Genomic DNA, 21,480 nt, shown 5'->3' with positions numbered 1-21,480 from the left:
TATTAACCTAATATGTAATAAACTTAGGGCTAACCACCAAGGAAGGTGCGTCGTGGTGCGAGTGGCGGGTAGGTGGGAGAAGAAAAGAGATGGATGAAAGGAAGAACAAAAGATCACTGGGGAGAGATACGGCTCCCAGCTGCAACCGTTGGGTATTTAAGGGCCTGTAAGTTCTTAGATAGTGGCGTTTGAAGACCATAGGAGATTTCCAACCCGTGTACTTTTTAAGGTCATCAAAGTCCATATTTTGGAAATAATTGATGGAGGTAGCTACTGACCGGATATCATGATCATGGGGAAATGATCCCGGATTGGCTTGTTTAATGAAGTATAGGATCTGTTGCCTAATACCACGTATGGAAATGGTGCCTCCTTGTTCTCTGATAAACAAGGGGCCAGACGATCGGGTAGCAGTCCTGGCTAAAAAGGCCCTGAGAGTAGTGACTGGACATAGAGAAGTATCTTGGAGAAGAGGAATAATCTTCCAAGGGGACCACCTATTTTGGGGGTCTTCGTTTTTAGCTAGGAACGCCCTGTCTGGAGAAAGAAGTACAGTACTTCACCTGAAGGGGGGAAATCTATGTTTTCTGAGTTTCATGAGAGAGCTGCTAGTTCTGAGATTCTAGAACCCGAGGCCAAAGCTGTTAGAAATAAAGTCTTCCTAAGAAGAGTGATATAGGAGCAGGATTCGTTGTCCGTGTCGGAGGCCAGTATGAGGCCATCATTTAGAGACCAAGAGACCTTTTGTGGACGAACCGAAGGTCGAAGCCTAGCACATGCTTTTGGAATAGACGAGAAATAAGACTCCGCCAGGTTAATGTTAAACCCAACCAGGAAGACTTTCCTCAGAGCTGACTTAATGGTGGTTATAGTGCTAGCTGCTAGGCCTTTGTCAAATATGGACCTAAAGAAGGAGATGGCTAAATTAGGAGTCATAACCGAATGGTCTGAATTCTTTAAGAAATCTGCTAGTTTCTTAACTGCCGAATCATATTGGCGAATCGTAGAGTCCCTTTTGTCTGGTTCTATAAAGAGGACATTATCTGGGTCGATGTTTGCATCCTTACGAGCTGCAAACTTCATGAAATCCACAAAGTTAGGGTTTTGGCTATCCTTGAGGAATCTGACACAGTCCGAGTTTGGACCACTTGGATCAGTTGGGGGAATGGGATCCGGAAGGGACGGAGTTTCAACTCGAGGAGGAGAGGAAACCAACTGCTCTTTGGCCGGTGAGGTGCCACTAAAGCCACTGCCCCGTTGAAGGAGCGGAGTTTGTGTAAGACTTTTAGTAGAAGATTCACTGGAGGGAATAAGTAGATCTTCTGCCAATGGTTCTAATCCAGGGTTAATGCGTCCATGGCATAAGCTTGAGGGTCCAGGTTCGGGGTCACATAACATGGGAGTTTGTGATTGAGTTGGGTCGCGAATAGATCTACCTGGAGACCTGGAACCAGCCTGAGTATCCACCGGAAGGAGTGCATGTCCAGGGACCATTCCGATTCCAGTGGGCTCGTCCTGGATAATGAGTCTGCTATCACATTCTGGACTCCTGCTAGGTGAGTTGCTGACAGGAACCAGTCTTTGTCGGCTGCCAAGGCGAAGATAGTGACCAGGATCTGATTCAGGTTGGGTGATTTGGATCCCCCTCTGTTGAGGCAGTGGACTACGGCTGTGCTGTCTGAGACTACTCTGATGTGGGTCGACCTCGGAGGAGAGATTCTCTTCAGGGTCAAGAACACCGCCATGGCTTCGAGAACATTGATATGGAACTGCTTCATGGCGGGTGACCAAGAGCCCTGAAACATCTGATGTTGGGAGTAACCCCCCCATCCACTCAGAGACGCGTCGGTATGAATTGTCACTTATGGAGAGGGGAACTGTAGAGGAACCGATTTGGAGAGGTTCCTCCGTTCGGACCATGGTTGTAGTCTCCTTTTTAAGACAGAGGGGATCTTCGAGGTCTTCTCTCTTAAAGGTATTGTCGCTCTCTTTCTCCAAACTCGATTGATGTCTTTGAGTTTGGCTTTTAATAGGAGATCGGTCAGTGAGGCAAATTGGAGAAGACCGAGGATTCGTTCTAAAGCTCTTCTGGACACCTGTCTGTGTTTGAGAAAGTTCCTGACCTTGGAAGCTATCTCCCTTACCTTCTTGGGAGGAAGGGAGAGTCTGTGCTTTGAAAGGTCCCAACGGATGCCTAACCATTCGAAGTGGCTTGATGGTTGTAGGCGAGACTTCCGGAGATTGACTTGGAAGCCCAGTTTGGCGAGAAAGTGGAGTACCTTCGACGTAGCTCTGTTGCATTCCTGGTTCGACTGGGCCCAAATGAGCCAATCGTCCAGATAGGCGATGATCTGTATCCCTTGGTGTCTGAGTTGTTCGAGCACCGTCTCCCCCAGTTTCGTGAATATCCTGGGGGCAATGCTGAGACCGAAGGGCATGACTTTGAATGCAAAGGCTTTCTTGCCGAGACGGAAGCCTAGGTAAGGAGAGAAGTTTCGAGCTACTGGGACATGATAATAGGCATCGGTAAGATCGATAGAGGTGGTGACGGCCCCACGGGGAAGTAAGGTCCGTACCTGAGAGATAGTCAGCATACGGAACTTGTCGCAAAGGATGTAAGAGTTGAGCTTCGACAAGTCCAGAACTACCCTCAACGCCGACGAGTCTTTCTTCGGGACTGTAAACAGGCGGCCTTGGAATTTCAGGGATCGAACCCGTTTGATTGCTTTCTTCTTGAGTAACTCTGCGGTGTACTCTTCCAGGATGGGAGTGGGTCTCTGGAAGAAGGTCACTGGTGGAGGAGGGGATCCCTGTGACCATTTCCAACCCAAGCCCCTGGATATTATGCTGTGAGCCCATGGACTGAAGGTCCAATGGTCTCGGAAGTGATAAAGTCTCCCTCCTACCGGCATCACATCATTGGGAGGGAGTGAACCTAGGGGCCCTCCCTCCACGGGCACCCCTTGCTCTAGGTCCGCCGCGTTGGCGGAACTGTCCTCTACCTCTGAAACTTCCTCTCTGGTATCCACGAAAGGAACCGGAGGATTCGTAGGCAGGGTTGTATGCAGGAGAGGACATCCAAGAGGGGTTGGGCTGTGTACCAGGGGGAGCAGTGAGGTAGACTACCTGCTGAGGGGGAGCCTGTTGTTGAGAAGTCGAGGCAGCGGAAGACTGTGGGGACGAGTTACCCCGGGCAGTCTTGTAAGGACTAAACCTCTGCTTCTTCTTGAAGAACGTGTGTTTCTGGGGTTCGAACCTCCTTTTGGCTGAGAGACCCCACCTTACCTGCAAATTTTGGTTTGCCCTCGCCGCGTCCTGAAGAACCTTATCAACTTCGGTCTGAGGTAAGAGGGTCTTACCCCAGCAGGAGGACGCTATCAGCCTGTTCGGTTCATGTCTGATGGAGGCCTCAGACAGAACGAACTTCCTGCAACTAACTCGAGCCGACCAGAAGTCATGGAGGTCTATTTGGTAGGACAGCAGCTGGTTCTTTGTGGCGACTCTGAACAGCGTTTCCTCTGGGTAAAGCGATGCTAGGGACTCCATGGAGGTGATGGATTGGAAGGACCTAGCTAGTCTAGTACGGGTCTCGAACTCAGTTTTGAGAAGACTCTCTATTAATCTGGGAAGCTTCTCAGAGAAAAGAGTAGAGGCACAGTCCGGGTCTAGCTTCCCCACTGTGAAGGTAGAAGCCGCGTCATCCCAGGTTGCAGAGGTACCCGGAATAAGCAAAGAGGTGGGGTCCGTCTCTTTGAGAGCCGGCATGGAAGAGCCTTCCTTGATGGCCTGTATAGTCAGCTCTGTGACTTTGTCTATGAGCGGCAAAGAGATGGAGTCCGCTGTCGTAAAAATAGTGTAGGCACCTTTGTGTGGGGTGAGCTTGGAGTTAATACACCCCCACTCTGATAGTGTTCTGGCCCAGATAGCCTGGGCCTGCTCTTTTGGAAATATCACCGTTTCCTTCGGTACCTTGTCCATACGGACCAATGCATGTTCCTTTAAACGTACGAAGCGATTGAACGGGAATTCCATTCCCGGGGGGTAGAACTCCAGGTCCTCTAGAGGGCGGGTGCCTATGCCCTCCAGAGTTAGGGAACCATCTAAGAATGGGGCATGCAAGGCAAACCGCCAAGGATTGTTTTTATCGAAGGGCGGTAGCTTCGATGCGTCTGGGGCGGAAGGGGGAGGAAGCTGAGTTCCGGCGCGGATCAGAGTAGCCATCATATCCTTAATCTCTGTCATCGCCCCAGACTGATGTTGAAGTTGTTCTCTGACCAGTTCGATGGGGACGAGATCGCCCCAGGGTACCTGAAAGCCACCCGTTGGTTTTGTCTTGGATTTGGTAGACTTAGACTTCTTAGGAGTCGTGGTTTTACGAGGAGCAATATGAATATCAGGAGCTGTCGAGGGTCCGGGGACCGGTGACGTTGATACTGGCAAAGCTGAAGTCTTATAAGTTCGAAGTGGCTTCACCTTGGGTCGTACGGAGGCAGAGGGATCCCGAGGAGAAGCCTTAGAGTTATCAAAACTTAGAAAGGAAGAGGTAGAAGAGGGAGTAGGAGAGAAAAGGGTTTCCACCAACTCGGCACCACTTACCTGCTCGTCCCTGGGTTCTACGTCTATATCCAGATCTGCCACGTCCAGCGGTACGAGGGGTTCGTCCTCCGCGGAAATGGTGGCCCTGACTTCTTCAATTAAGGGGGCAGCAACGTCAGGGGAGACTACAGCAGTAGTCGAGCCTGGGAAGAGACGGGAGGCCATGTCTCCATCGAGGAGATAGGGTGCTGCCGAAGCCCGACACCCAAGGACGAAGAGTAGCCCTTGCTGATCGAAGAGAGACATCATCGGCCTGAAAGATTTGCAGTGATTAGTGATGCAGGAGGGGGTTTGCTCTCCAAAATATACTGTGTATATCTTATTAATGGCTAAATTAGTGTCTGCCAACGAGAAATAAGGAACAAAAGGAAAACCCACTTACATCATCGTTCAGTAGAAGTGACGACAGCTCGTAACAGAGCGAGCACAAATCCGGGAACCAGACCATATATTGGGCCTGTCCCGGTTCCCGGATAAAGGGGATGGAGCAGTGCACATGGGACCGACAGAGGTCATGCCCAACGGGGTCGTTGAACGAGGCAGGGCATCCTTCGGCATTACAATGGACCTTCTGTAAAAGAAAGGAGACATGAGTCTGGTGTTCCTTGAAACTCTGATAAGGGGTTAAAAAACCCTATTATTATAGAGCTCCGGCACTCACTGAATTCCCTAAGCTCCAATATTGCATTTAACTAATATCTGAATATCACTTTTTAAGATGATACAGCCCCATACCATTGCTGGCGCTTTTATATTCAATTGTTTGTATTTACCTAATGTCTGTTAATGACAGAAGAATAAATAACCTAAAGCAGTCTGCCGACCTCTGAGGGTCGGGGAAGCAGTGACAGGCCCTTAAAATAAATATAAAACACAAGCCTTAGCTAAAGGCAAGGCAAATATAAGTGTGAAGTGTATGGGCGACCTCCGATGAAGCCGGAGGGTGATGAGATGTCCTGAATAATTCAATTGTGGCTAATAATTCAATTGTGAAAGTTATAAAACACAAGCCGCAGCTAAAGGCTAAGGCTTAGATAATAGTAAAGCGTATTTATGATCTCCGGTGAAGCCGGAGGGAGATGAAAGGTCCTGAATAATTATATTGTGAATAATAACACAATTGTAATAACAATGGCTATTGTGTGGATATGGCCGTGGCCTGAGACCGTAGTAAGGGCCACCGGAGGATCGTATCTAAACAATATGAAGCCCGTCCCATGTAAGTAAACAATATATAAACATAACCATAGAACTAAAGTCATTGAGAATCCCTCATGGCGGAGTAGAACTCAAGGCGGAGTGGAAAAACGTTCATAACTACTCCCAAGCCGTAACAGGGAGAGGACGGAACTCGGACCTAAAAATAACGCTAACTATTGAAAAGTAACCCAAATTAAATAACTCGTAAGTTATCATACACCCGTAGGGGGAGAGGTGAGGGAGGGAGAACCCGTTGAACGCACAAAACGAAAAACCGGAAATCCGCTCACCCACCGGAGCTAAGAAAGAAAACGAGAGAAAGGGGTAACTCGTGACTGCGAACAGAAAACGGGAACCCCAAGCTCTCGCTCTCTTGGACACAAAATCAGGACTAATAATCACACAATACTATTATAAATGTATAAAATAAAACTGTACATCAAGATAAGACTACGAACGAAGAATAGCATCTGCTAAAACCCAAAATAAATAGCAAAGTCGAGTGACGAACGCCCCGGTGGGGCGGGTACTAAACAATAACAAAGCTAGAACGCTAATCTTGTTCGTAGGCTGGACTTGCTAGCAAAAAGTACCATGAGCATAATAACGATAAAAATAATAACGGTTCCAAAGGCATAAGGCCAGGGACTTAACCAAGAACTTAAGTGACAGAGTACTAAACGGGCAGACTAAGATGAATTCCCAAGACAAGAGAACAAACAATGGCCGCCGTGAAGGGCCAGACGGGAATGATAAAACAGACTATACTGGATATAAAACAAAAGCCCGGTACTATAAAAAGCTGTCAAAACAAACTATGGTACTTAACATTGGAATGTGTGAAGATGGAGCTTCGGACATGACGAAATAAATCCACGAGTGTGAAAATAGCCGAGAGCACCACAAAAAATTCCCACAATGTCGCAGTCCAAAAAGAAGGATGTTGTTCAGATGGCGCTCGCGTCGGGGCGTGGGTGGCGTGGCTCTGGTAGGTTGGCTAGGGCCTTTGTATCGGCCCATCCCTTTGACGAAGGAATTAACTAAATGGAAGACAACCTGTGAATAGTGGATTTCACGCGCCTTTGCCTTATACACGACACCCACAAAGTGCTCGCGCGAGGGTTGTAACCTCTGCATTCCATGCTTTTATCTTTCTCTGGTATAATTGGAAGGTTTTATCAGAAAAGGTATATTAGAAGGACCCTTTTCACCGGCCGCCACAGGTCGACCCAGAAATTTATTTTACAATAAAAAATATCAGTGTAATTTTTTAAGATATTTTGTTACAATTTGTATGAACAAGAAATGAACGATTTTGCATTCTTATTCAAGCCCTTGGCTGAGAGTAAGATCTCTGACAATGGACAGGGTTTAGTCTTTTGTGTAAGAGCTTAAAGTGCAAGTTTCAGTGCTAAATTAGTGCAGTGAATTTTTATCAGCACAGTGGAGGATGCGTCTGCTCGGTTCTGTTGTTATCCTAGCCTTAGACCTCTTCCAAGCTCCCCAACCCCTGGGAGAAGGAATGTCGAGCGGCGAAAGGAAACGAGAGAGAGCCTAGTTATAGCTCTAGAGCAGACGTCACCTCAAGCGTTCCGGTTGACGTTACCAGAATGCTCGCCCTTGCATGGGAAAGTCTCATACTAACACTGCTGTTTGAGTCTTGTATTGCATCACATATGCTGATACAGTGAACCCTCGTTTATCGCGGTAGATAGGTTCCAGACGCGGCCGCGAAAGGTGAAAATCCGCGAAGTAGTGACACCATATTTACCTATTTATTCAACATGTATATTCAGACTTTTAAAACCTTCCCTTGTACGTAGTACTGTTAACAAACTACCTTTTAATGTACAGAACACTTAATGCATGTACTACAGTACCCTAAACTAAAACAGGCACAAATATTAAAGGTGATTTTATATCATGAGTTTCCTAAACACGCTAAAAAGCACAATAAAAAATGGCAACCAATGTTTTGTTTACATTTATCTCTGATCATAATGAAGAAACAAACTGGAGGTAGAGCTTTGCTTATTACCCAGACATATTTCCCATACTTTTCCCTTAGAACTACATCACATCTTCCTACTTTAGATATATAAATATATATATATATATATATATATATATATATATATATATATATATATATATATATATATGTGTGTGTATATATATATATATATATATATATATATATATATATATGTGTATATATATATATATATATATATATATATATATATATATATATATATATATATATATATATATATTTATATGTATACACATATACATACCTACATATATACATACATACATATATACATAAATACATATATACATAAATACATGCATACATATATATATATATATATATATTACTGTATATATATGGGTTATGGAAAAAATCCGCGAAGTGGTGAATCCGCGATGGTCGAACCGCGAAGTGGCGAGGGTTCACTGTAATAGCAATACTATAACCTATATAGACACGGTTTTTTGTCCTAGAGTGCCAGTCGGCCATGAGAACTTTCTGAACGGAACTTTTTTTACCGTACCAGCCGAGCAGCATAATGTAGTTCATTTTGTTAGATCGCTCGGCGCCTAATCTTTTAGAACGTTCAGTGCCTCATGTTTCAGGACGCTCGGCTCTAGGTCTTACAAGAATAACCTATATAGACACGGTTTTTTGTTCCAGAGCGCCAGTCAGCCATGAGAGCCCTCTGAACGGAACTCTTTTAACTCTACGCGCCGAACAGCATAATGTAGTTCATTTTGCTAGATCGCTCGGCGCCTAGTCTTTCAGGACGTTCGGCGCCTCGTCTTTCAGGACGCTCGGCGCCGTGTCTTACAAGAATAACCTATATAGACACGGTTTTTTGTCCCAGAGTGCCAGTCAGCCATGAAAACCCTCTGAACGGAACTCTTTTAACTGTACGTGCTGAGCAGCATAATTTAGTTCATTGTGCTAGATCGCTCGGCGCCTAGTCTTTCAGGACGTTCAGCGCCTCGTCTTTCAGGACGCTCGGCGCCACGTCTTACAAGAATAACCTTTATAGACACGGTTTTTTGTCCCAGAGCGCCAGTCGGCCATGAGAACCCTCTGATCGGAACTCTTTTAACCGTACGCGCCGAGCAGCATAATGTAGATCATTTTGCTAGATTGCTCGGCGCCTAGTCTTTCAGGACATTCGGCGCCTCGTCTTTCAGGATGCTCGGCGCCACGTCTTACAAGAATAACCTATATAGACTCAGTTTTTTGTCCCAGAGCGCCAGTCGGCCATGAGAACCCTCTGAACGGAACTCTTTTAACAGTACGCGCCGAGTAGCATAATGTAGATCATTTTGCTAGATCGCTCGGCGCCTAGTCTTTCAGGACGTTCGGCGCCTCGCCTTTTAGGACGCTCGGCGCCGTGTCTTACAAGAATAACCTATATAGACACGGTTTTTTGTCCCAGAGTGCCAGTCGGCCATGAAAACCCTCTGAACGGAACTCTTTTAACTGTACGCGCTGAGCAGCATAATTTAGTTTATTGTGCTACATCGCTCGGCGCCTAGTCTTTCAGGACGTTCGGCGCCTAGTCTTTCAGGACGCTCGGCGTCACGTCTTACAAGAATAAAGTTTATAGACACGGTTTTTTGTCCCAGAGCGCCAGTCGGCCATGAGAACCCTCTGATTGGAACTCTTTTAACCGTACGCGCCGAGCAGCATAATGTAGATCATTTTGCTAGATTGCTCGGCGCCTAGTCTTTCAGGACATTCGGCGCCTCGTCTTTCAGGATGCTCGGCGCCACGTCTTACAAGAATAACCTATATAGACTCAGTTTTTTGTCCCAGAGCGCCAGTCGGCCATGAGAACCCTCTGAACAGAACTTTTTTAACCGTACGCGCCGAGTAGCATAATGTAGATAATTTTTCTAGATCGCTCGGCGCCTAGTCTTTCAGGACGTTCGGCGCCTCGCCTTTCAGGACGCTCGGCGCCTCGTCTGTCGTCTGTCGGGACGTTCGGCGCCACGTCTTTCAGTACACTCGGCGCAACATCTTAAAGGACGCTCAGCGACTCGTCTTCCAGAACGCTCGGCGCCACGTCTTACAGGACGATTGGCGCCTCGTCTTCCAGGACGATTGGCGCCTCGTCTTCCAGGATGATCGGCGCCACGTCTTACAGGCCTTTCAGCGCCATGTCTTATAAGACGTTCGCCGTCGTGCTCTGTTGGTAGCTCGGCACCACGCCTTTCAGGACGCTTGGCGCCGCACTTACAGATGCCACGTCTTACATGTTCGACGTCTAACATCTAGCATGAGGCATGGCATTGATCATGAGAACCTCGGACTTTGTGATGACACTAGTGGATTCGAATGTTGAGATCACCGATCTCTTTGTTCACAGACACTTTTAAGGATGCGAAGTTCCTCAAAGTCGAGCGTCTAGCCTTAGAGCAACGCGGCGACAGAGGCGATGTTCTGGGTTTCTTTGACACCAGAAGTCAGGACCTTTACCAGACGTGTTCTGTTAAACGTCGAGCGTCCTTCTGTTCGCGAGCATCCTCCGGGATTTGACGTCTTGCACAACGTCACTACTGCCGTTAGTTTTTTGTCAGAAGTAAGACATTGACGATCACTTTTCTTCTTTTGAATTATTTGAGTTTATCAGAAGGAGAGTATCCTTAGTCCTTTCGTCCTTCAGTTGATTAAGGAACTCATGAAAGTTTTTCGTGATGAGTTTCCAGACTTTTTTGTACCTGTCGCTTCACATTAGCCTTCCTCTGATTTCACTTGGGAAGGTGTCGAGAAGTCTCTCTTTTTACCAAGATGGTTCTTACCAGGTAATCAATGGAGCTTTAAGGATGTTGAGAGACTGAATAGTGTCTCAGAAGGACCAAGGATAGGCAGCTTTCGGTTTTCCTTCAAATGGTCTGGCCTCTAAATCTTGTATCTGGGATGCAACTCTAGTTGAAATACAAGAAGTCAGAGGTGTTCGTTTCAGCCTCTTGGGGTTGCATCCTTTCAGAAATAGAATTTCTTTGCACATCTCTGTCTTCCTCTCATTCTCAGTAGAGTTGATCAGAGAGTTTTCATATAAGTTACCCAAAGGCCACCTATGATTTGGTTTCGGATTCGGCAAGAAAGGTTTTTCATCTATTTTTCTTTAGCCGCAAATCAAAAGAAGAATCTCCTTTTCCGAACTTTTCTCAGGCTTTTCGAGGAATGACTTTCAGCAGGATGGCTACCAGACTTTCAAGGAACAGGGCAAAGCAGAGTCTGACTGCTTTCGCTTTCAGACAGTAGAAGTCAAACTTTACTACTTTTGGCAATCATTGGGGGAAGTTCGGAGCAGACCTTTGGTCAGTTCTTCTTCTGAAAGAGGAGTACTTTTTTCCTTTTTAGGGAAACCTTCTTAAAGTTTTAGCTCCATAGACCTCTCTCCCAGTTCTAGAGAGGAGTCTAAGAGTCTGACTGTGTGTTTTGGTTTTAGTTCCGCCCCTATACTGTTAACGTATCTAATGCTTATGTAACAGTATACTGCACTCAAGTTCTGAGCCTCCCGGTTTAGGGAAGATTGGCTTCTCAGAACTCGTTCTCCCGAGCTACATGTTGGATCTTCAGAGACCGCTGAGCCTTTTTGAAGAATTGGATCTTCTTGTCTACAAGACGAGTCTCTTCTGACACCATCACCAAATGGGGATTCAGAGTCTAGTTTTTTCGGGCTTTTACGTCTCCCCTTAGAACAGTGCAAGCCATCTTGAATCTTTCTTTGAGATCCTTGATATATCTCTGTTCATCCTAGTTTTCCTGGACCAGGGCTCGTTTCCCGGCCAGTCGGAAGCTAGAAGTTGTTATAGTTTTGTGAAACTTCTTCGTCCTCTCCTTTTCATCCTCAGTCATTTTGGTACAAGGAGAAGATCTTGAGTCATTATGCGTCCTTTTCGGATAGCATAAGAAGTTGCCTTCAGTGGTGGAATGATCCAGTCTTTTCCAGTAGGCTCCAACCTGGAATCCTCCAGGCGTCCTTCCCTTTTTGAACAGAGGACCTTAAGCCTTGTGTTGTGTTCCGTCACCTCGGCTTCGAGGTGGGAGCAACACGACTGCTGGCAAGTCAATGGCGATTTACCTCAGCATTTGTTTTCTTTGCCAAGCAGGGCGAAACACACTCGAGTCCCTTTACGGGACGGCGAGGAGTCTTTTCTCTGGGCAAGGAGAAGAATGTATCCTTCTGTAAGGTTCATTCAGGGGGAAAAGAAGTTTGGGAGACTATCTCAGCTGGAGAATGGACACTCCATCGAGAAGTCTACAAGAATCTGTGGCGACTTTAGTGTTGTCCTTGTATAGAACTATTCACAGAGATACTGGAGTGGATAGTGGACTCTCCTAGGAGTCTTCCTTTTAGAGTAGTTTTTCTCAGATTCCTCTCTTGGAAAGGTACTTTTTATAGGAGCTTTAAAGACTTCTACCATCAGGCTTTATCAATCCATATGGGAGGTTTTAGAGATTGGTTCAGAATCACCCCTGTTTTCTCTTCCAGTATCTCTACAGCTTAGTTTGCTGTTTTCCTGTTATTCCTTCGAAGGAAGCGCATTTGTGCATCCTCACAAGAGTGTGTTTACGACTGTAGTCAGGCACAGTATCATGTCTTTCGATTGATAAAGTCCTACAGGAACTTCTTAAATTGTTTGAAACATCTAAACAACAAGGACTCACCAGTTTGGAGTCTGGATATAATCCTGAAGTTCCTTATGAGTGACAAGCTTGAGCACTTTCATTCTTCTTCATTTTTAGGACCTCACGATGAATTCTATGTTTTGTTAGTCCCACGACAACTAAAAGTATCAGTGGATTCATGTGTTTTGTAAAACGTTGGCTTTCGAGATAACGAAGCTATCTGTTCATTGCAGTTAGGCTTTCTCGCCAAGAATGATCACCTTTCTCAACCTTGATCCAAGGCTTTTGAGTTTGCGACTTTCGGATATGGTTGGAGAAGGGTTGGAGAGAGTCCTGTGTCCAGTAAGAACCCTGTAGTGCTTCCTGGGCAGAATGTAAGAGTTGCGAGCAAGTCGAAAGCTCTTTGGGGTTCGATTAAGTAGCCTTCGTTACAGATGTCAAGAATGTCCTTTCATTCTTCATCAGACTCTTATAGGAGAGGCTCATGCGCTTTACAGTGAGACTTGTCTCTAGTTTTTTAGAAGATCAAGACACATGAAGTTAGTGCTGTAACAACTTCAGTGGCCTTCAAGCAGAATGGATTGTGACAGAGCTTTATGGACACAACCTTTTGGAGGAGTAAATCTGTGTTCTCTTCACACTATTTGAATCATGTCCAGACTTTATGAGGACAGATACACTCTGGGACCATTCGTAACAGCGAGTGCAGTAGTGGGGAAGGAACTCTCCACTACATTCCCATATCCTAATACCTTTTTCTTCTCTTGGAACTTTTATATTTTTTATGGTTGTTGTGGCGATTGCGACAGTTGCCCACAATCATTGATTTTAGTCAGATGTTCTATTTGTTCCTTGAGAGCGCCCCGGAACAAGGTTATTGGAAGAAGTCCTGTCACATAGAGGTTTTTAGACCGGTTTGACAGCTCCTAGAGGTCTTCAGCCCCCTGGGTGGATTGCTGGATCTCATAAGGAAAGTGGACATAATGAAAGAATTCATTGAAGTCAGCTTCTTTATCAAGTATGAATCCTTAAGTTTGTTTATTAATGCGTAAGTAAAATTCCATCAATATCGGCTGTCTCTAACCCTCTACCAAAGGTGTTAATCAGCTATATACATAATTACCTGGTAAGTCTTGTGTTTAAAAATGTTATTTTCATTATAAAATAAATTTTTGAACATACTTACCTGGTAGTTATGTATAATTAAAATCCCCCCCTCCTCCCCTCTAGAGACTAGAGGCATGGAAAATATGGATACCCATAGGATGGTTTCTAGAAACCTCGATAGGGGCGCACAGGTGGTACACCTGACCATCCAATCGGCGATTGGCACGAGTTTTGAATTTTCTGCTATGACGTCAGGGACGTAAGCTATATACATAACTACCAGGTAAAGTATGTTCAAAAATATATTTTATAATGAAAATAACATATTTAAAATTCATCCAAATAGATATAACTTAGCTATTATACTTTAATAATACTTACCTCTAGGTCACATTAGGACCCTCCTTCTTCCTCGCTTTCTGTGGTTTTTATTTTTATTCAAAGGGCTACTTAAACTTCAATATTAAGGGGTCATGTGGTAAGATGTCATTCTTGGACCACAGGACACACACACTCAAATTCACGATATCGCACAGTGAGCCTGTGGTGGTTGTTCCCATTGAAGAGGGTATACTGTGTTGAGGATTTTTCTTATTTTTTCAAAGTCAAGAAACTCGCATTTGTATGTATTATAAATTTAAACTAAAGATGAATATCTATATACAGGTAGTAAGGCTTTTTTTTATTAAATTTTATTATTTATACTTTCAGGAGATGTCTTGAGCCATCCTAAACTAGGCCGTTTGGAAAGATGGTCTTTACCTTTAATGCCTACAGATATTTTGCTACTTGAACAAACACCAGGTTTCCATATTATCAGAGATGAGCTTGTTAATCTCTCCTCAGGTCACAGATACATCACTCAAAATTTATATGAACATATTGGAGAGGTAAGTATTTTTAAAAAATCTAGTTGAATAGCTGTCCTCATCAGATACTTTTTTATGTCAATTTTATATCTTAGTAAAAGAATGATTAATTAATCCCTTCTTATAATTAAAAATTATATTTTTTTTTACAAAACAAAAAATTGGATTTTGACTAGTTTCATTATATGATACACTATTTTTTTAATTACTTAGAAAACAAATATGTCTGCTATTCAAGGAGACTATCCATTACCCCTACCTTAAGGGGTTGGTTGCCTAATGCACTCTCTCCGATGCCTTCTACCAAAGGCATACTATTTCACCAAACCTATTTTCTCCATATCATCTTTCACCTTATCTTGTTATCTCACTCTCTGCCTCCCTCTTGATCTTCTCCCCATAATAGGTTCCTCCCAAGCCCTCCTCACTCGCTCCCCACAATCCATCCTCAACACATGCCCACACCATCTCAACTAACTCCACCCACCTCCCCCTTGAAACATTAAAAAAAAATTATAAACTTAGTCTAGAATTATCACATCTTTTCTAACCACGTGTCATGATACTCTTATCATCTCTAATCTTTACTACACTTGCCCTCTTCATATTTCATTATTTTCCAATCTTTCAAGCAGGGATATTCCCATAAACCACATTAGCATTCTCGTCTCTGCTTCCCAAGCTTTGCTATTGCTATTACAGTATTTCATAAAATGATATCCATTATTTAATACCACTTACCCAAGTTGGATATCCATATAGGTTGACAGTTAATTCAATTTACTGACACAGAGGTTCTGTATAAGAAAGTTGAAGAAATTAAAATCTGGATCTTAACCTGACCAGGACAAAGTGAATTCATTTATAAAAGTAGGGATGCATTATAGTAGAAAACTATTCTTTCATGTACAGGTGTCTCTTTAAATGATAAAAACTCATTCAAGTTCCTAGGTGTGATTCTTGATTTCAAATTTACTTTTGAGGAACAATTCTACAAGCAATTACTAAAGATATCAATAAAAGGGAATAAAAGAGGCTTTAAAACATAATACACACACACACACACTCTCTCTCTCTCTCTCTCTCTCTCTCTCTCTCTCTCTCTCTCTCTCTCTCTCTCTCTCTCTCTCTCTCTCTCTCTCTCTCTCTCTCTCTCTTAAAAATAGGAATTTGATTGATCTAATTCTATCATAAGCTGAAATAATTTTCAAATTGAAAATTAAACACATTATTGACTTTATGATTTATTTTTTGTATTCTCTTGATGTCCATAATTCTTCTTCTCCTGAAGCGCATTTCATTGACGGTTGCCCTGAAATTAGTAAAAATTTTCCGAGATACATGCTCCTATTAAAGTAGTGAAACACCAGCCCTAAATGGCAAGGAGTGGCAGGAGTTCTCTTAGTACATTATTCAATTTTGAAGTTTGGACGGTTAGTTATCAGAACTCAAGCCAGTCTGGCTTCAGATTTGCTAGCAGTCCTATTCACTGTTGTACGAAAGAATTGTTTATAAGTGATTTTGTTCCACATTCTCTAAGTATCTTGTGCGGGGGTCAATTTTTCAATATTCAACTTAGCCGGTGATTATATAAGCTGCAACTCTGTTGCTCGACAGAAAACTCTACGTTAAAAATCCGCCAGCGATCGCTATGCAGGTAGGGGGTGTACTTCAACAGCGCCATCTGTCGTGCAGGTACTCAGTACTCAATGTAAACAAAGAACTCAATTTTCTCTCTGTCGGGCTACCGGCAAGACCTACTAATTCGCTGTGCTAACTGGATTTGTTTTCACAACTATTGGTGAAGTACACTTTTCTAGTTTTGAGCTTTCGCTATGCAGGTGTTTTATCTTCATCTCAAAACTTGAACTCGTTTTGGATAGATTTAATTATGGTGACAAAGATAGTATGGACTTTCTTTCACTTTTAAATGGCCGACCCTTCCCTTAGACGGAAGTATGTTTAGGCTTTTAGTAATTATATCACGTTATAGATTTTCCTCTATATTTTTTTATATCTCTCCGCCTTTATTAGGCCTCTTCGATTAACTTTCCATTTATTATAAAAATATAAAAATAATTTTAATGTTTTGTTTATATAGACCTTTCCTGAGAGTAGGCGGTCCTAACTTGGAAACCGAAGTTAATCAACGTTGAGCCCTTTATATCGTAATATAGCTTTTAAAGAGCTAAGGATTTAAAACTTTTTAAATGTAATATTTTATGAAAGATTTTCTTTGATAGTCTTCGTACTGTTTTCAAAGATGAACTAACGTTTAGTTTTTTATGCTACGCAGTTGTTGACGTTCAGGGCGTTCAACATGCGCTCTATCGTTACGATAGAGAGAGAGTGTATCACGGTTTCACTTTGCAGTAAGAGTAAATCGATTCTGACGTTTTGTTTATTCTTTCTTAGCTTAAATGTTTTAAATTCTAATTTAAAGGAACTTTTTATTTGAAAAACCTTTCAGTTTTTTCCTTTAGTCAAATAATATGTTTTTTTGACGATATATAATTGGGCTCTTCTCTTAGGTGCGAAATCAAGAGAGAAAGAGAGAGAGAGATAGAGACGGAGGGAGAGAGAGGAGAGTAAACGTTCCGTTCAAGCGGGTAACGTTGTTCTCGTGTTACTCTCGTCCCTAGTCTCTGTACGGGGAAGAAGGATAAAACGTTTTTAGGTTTTTATTCTCGTCCCCAGGCTATGTGCGGTGAGAGATTGAAAACGTAGTTATATGAACTAGTGTTTAGTCTCTTTCCCAGCCACTGATTTTTCTTTTTATCTTAAAATATGTTTTCTGTTTTTTGCTGGTATTATGAGCTTGCATTATACGACTAATTTCGCAATTACTACCTTTTAATGAAGGGTAGAATTGCGTTTTTCAGGTAGAAATAAGTGCAAAACAGAAAATCGAAGTGATAAAGTGATATACGCAAAGTGTTTCAGTGTTGCGTCCGAGGCGCAATGTGTTACAGTGTTGCGTCCGAGGGTTCGTCTGTTCGTGCCTGTCGTCCTCCCAGTCCGGGACCTCTTGCAAGCTCCCAAGCCCAGGGGAGAAGCAATGTCGTACGACCAAAGGGTTCGAGAGGCTTTAATCAGCGAACAGACGTTCCCTCCGTGGTTTCGGGCGTATCTACCCAAGATCGCCCCACCCACACAAAGACGAGAGAGCCCATTTATTCCTCGTCTGCGGAAGAGGTTTCTCGTAAGAAACCATGGACCAAGGTCTCGCGGCCTCTTAAGCGCAAGTCGGTCCCTTCCGCGCAAGTCCAACGGCCCAGTTGTAGCCACTGGGTCAGTTCGGACTCGCTGCAGTCTTCCGACGACTGCTCACCTCCTAAGAGAGGCAAAGCGGTACCGCATCAGGCAGTCACACCGTCTGTTGCCGCACCTGCTCCTGTAGACCCTAAGTGGTCTTTGCTGCAGACCATGCAGTCTCAGTTAACGTCATTGATGCAGGACTTTCGTGCGGAGAAGGTTGACGCTGCACCAACCTCTAGCCTACAACCAACCACGGTTGTGCGTCCTGTGGACGCTGAGGCGACCTTCTGCCGCACTCCAGCTGAGAGAGTCCCGCCACCCATGCGTTCCAGTGTACCCTGCCAGCCGCATGTTGACGTTCAGCGACGCACGGAACCTTCCGTTGACGTTCGCGAGGTACAACAACAGTCTAAGTTGTTTTGTTTTGACGTGGTGCGTCAACCTCCGCATTCTAGAGTTGTTTTGACTGCTCAGTCTAGGCAGTCAAAGCAGTCTCGAGTGGACGCTGTACGTCCTCACGCACCTGTTGTGGTTGACAGTTCAGTTGTTGACAGTTCACAGACTGTCAAGCAGTTACATGACGTTGCGTTCTGGTCCGCTACTAATGCACCAGTGAGAGACTCAGCTTTTATCGGACAAGGTTCCTGTAGATGAGGAAGTTGCTGTTCTCCCTCCTACTGATATTCCCTTGAGGACTCTGTCAGATGGAGAGGAGCCTTAAGCTGCTTAGCTTCCTATGGACTTTAATTAAATCATGATGATTTTTTTTAAGGATCTTCGTCCGGATCTTGTAACTGCTGCTCCTCGTTCGCCTAAACGTCAGAACTTACACTAGGCCTAGCTACTTCGAAGCCGTTGTTTTTAAGCTAGTGCTCTCTCGCTCTCCTAGAGAGCGTTACGTTGGCTAGGCGACTGGTTTTTTCACCAGGAGGAGTTTGGGGGATACAGCCTTTGCTTTCCCTTCTTTTAAACTGGTTTATAGAGCGAGAGTCTGATATGACACGAGAGAAGTTCTCGGCTTGGGAGTTCATGCCTCTGCCCAGATAGACTTCTCAATTCTGGTAGACTCTCCCTGGCGCCTAGCCAGGAGACCCTCCAAGTTGTTTACAGGTCAACTTCTCAGCTGTTGTCGAGCCTTTGAAGTTTTGCTGTACTATTATGTCACGCATAACAAGGCTTTCAGGGATGGTAAACGGTTCCGCCTCAGTCGCTAACCCCGTCTGTTGCCACACCTGCTCCCGTAGACCCTAAATGGGCTTTGCTGCAAGACATGCAGTCCAAGCTTGCGTCCTTGATAGAGGACTTAAATGCGGAGAAGAACCTTCTGGCCAACAACCTTCCAACCGGTCGGTTGTGCGCCCTGTTGACGCTGAGGTAACCTACTCGCGTCTGCCAGTTGAGGTGGTTCCTCCACCGATGCGACCCAGTGTGGGTTGCCAGCCGCACGTTGACGTTAAGCGACGCTCGGAGGTGGTTGTTGACGTTCAGGACGTTCAACAACCAGCAGAGGTGACTTGTTGTGACGCAGTGCGTCAACCTCAGCAACCCGGTAGGGTGTTGACTGCACAACCCAGACGGTCTAGACAGTTTCGGGTTGACGCTGTACTTCCTCGCGCACCCATGGTTGTTGACAGTTCACAGACTGTGCAGCAGTTCCATGATTTTGCGTCCGGCTCCGTCACGCATCCACCAGTGCGACCGGATTCAGCGAGTCAGACGTTGCCCACTCCGTTGCCGTTTCCTCATCAGTTTCGGATGAGGAACCCTCTGATGAGGACGTTGCTGAACAAGACGATCAGCCCCCAGCCCTGCTATCCATCCAGAAGATGCTGAAGAAGGAACGCTGCTCAGTCAGGCTGTGGATGAGTCTGGTAGGGACGCTGTCATCCGTGGATCAATTTGTGTCACTAGGAAGACTACACCTCCGTCCTCTTCTATACCATCTAGCTTTTCACTGGAAAAAGGACAAGACGCTAGAAGCGGTCTCGATCCCGGTTTCCGAAAAGATAAAGTCTTGTCTGACTTGGTGAAAGGACTATATCAACCTAAGAGAGGGTCTTCCCCTGACTGTTCAGACTCCCAACCACGTTCTCTTCTCGGACGCATCGGACGTAGGCTGGGGTGCGACATTAGACGGTCGGGAATGCTCGGGATTATGGAACTCGAGTCAAAGGACAATGCATTTCAACTGCAAGGAGCTACTGGCAGTACGTCTGGCCTGGAAAAGCTTCAGGTCTCTCCTTCAAGGCAAAGTGGTGGAGGTGAACTCGGACAACACCACGGCTTTGGCGTACATCTCCAAGCAAGGAGGGACCTACTCTCTGATGTTGTACGAGATCGCAAGGGACCTCCTCACCTGGTCAAAAGGTCTAGACATATCACTAGTAACGAGGTTCATCCAAGGCAACTTGAATGTCATGGCAGATTGTCTCAGTCGGAAGGGACAAATAATTCCAACAGAATGGACCCTCCACAAGGATGTATGCAAGAGACTTTGGGCCACCTGGGGCCAGCCAACCATAGATCTCTTCGCAACCTCGATGACCAAGAGGCTCCCAATATTTTGCTCACCAATCCCGGACCCAGCAGCAGTTCATATAGATGCCTTTCTCCTAGATTGGTCACATCTAGATCTATATGCATTCCCTCCGTTCAAGATTGTCAACAAGGTACTGCAGAAGTTCGCCTCTCACGAAGGGACAAGGTTGACGCTAGTTGCTTCCCTCTGGCCCGCGAGAGAATGGTTCACCGAGGTACTTCGATGGCTAGTAGACGTTCCCAGAACACTTCCCCTAAGGGTGGACCTTCTACGTCAGCCACACGTAAAGAAGGTACACCAAGGCCTCCACGCTCTTCGTCTGACTGCCTTCAGACTATCGAAAGACTCTCGAGAGCTAGAGGCTTTTCGAAGGAGGCAGCCAGAGCGATTGCTAGAGCAAGGAGAACATCCACCCTTAGAGTCTACCAATCGAAGTGGGAAATCTTCCGAAACTGGTGCAAGTCAGTATCCGTATCCTCGACCAGTACCTCTGTAACTCAAATAGCTGACTTCCTCTTATATCTGAGGAAAGAACGATCTCTTTCAGCTCCCACTATCAAGGGTTACAGAAGCATGTTGGCATCAGTCTTCTGTCACAGAGGCTTAGATCTTTCCAACAATAAAGATCTACAGGACCTCCTTAAGTCTTTTGAGACCACGAAGGAGCGTCGTTTGGTTACACCTGGTTGGAATTTAGACGTGGTACTAAGATTCCTTATGTCAGACAGGTTCGAACCGCTACAATCACCCTCCCTGAAAGATCTCACCTTAAAGACTCTTTTCCTGGTATGCTTAGCCACAGCTAAAAGAGTCAGTGAGATTCATGCCTTCAGCAAGAACATCGGATTCTCATCCGAAACGGCTACATGTTCTACAACTTGGTTTTCTAGCCAAAACGAGCTGCCTTCTCGGCCTTGGCCAATATCGTTCGATATTCCAAACTTATCGTATGGTTGGAAATGAACTAGAAAGAGTCTTATGCCCTGTAAGAGCTCTTAAGTTCTATTTAAAACGAACTAAACCTTTACGAGGCCCGTCTGAAGCTTTATGGTGTTCAGTTAAGAAACCATCTTTGCCTATGTCAAAGAATGCTTTATCCTATTTTATCAGACTGTTAATACGAGAAGCTCATTCCCATCTGAATGAGGGAGACCAAGCTTTGCTGAAGGTAAGGACACAAGAAGTTAGAGCTGTCGCAACTTCCGTGGCCTTTAAACAAAATAGATCTCTGCAAAGTATAATCGACG

The 21,480-nt window shown here is 44.8% G+C and overlaps 1 protein-coding gene across 1 annotated transcript in view; it reads left to right on the top strand.

The window, feature by feature from the left end:
* Nucleotides 1–21,480, top strand: part of LOC137640023 (VWFA and cache domain-containing protein 1) — a 447,337-nt gene that overhangs the window by 245,401 nt on the left and 180,456 nt on the right. Inside the window, 1 exon segment of the mRNA XM_068372387.1 lies at nucleotides 14,279–14,457. Coding sequence (XP_068228488.1) covers nucleotides 14,279–14,457 — 179 coding nt within the window.

Source organism: Palaemon carinicauda, chromosome 4, assembly GCF_036898095.1.
Source record: "Palaemon carinicauda isolate YSFRI2023 chromosome 4, ASM3689809v2, whole genome shotgun sequence".
In the NCBI taxonomy this organism is placed as follows: domain Eukaryota; kingdom Metazoa; phylum Arthropoda; class Malacostraca; order Decapoda; family Palaemonidae; genus Palaemon; species Palaemon carinicauda.
The sequence above is the reverse complement of the archived record's forward strand: the minus strand, read 5'-3'. Positions and strand labels throughout refer to the sequence as shown.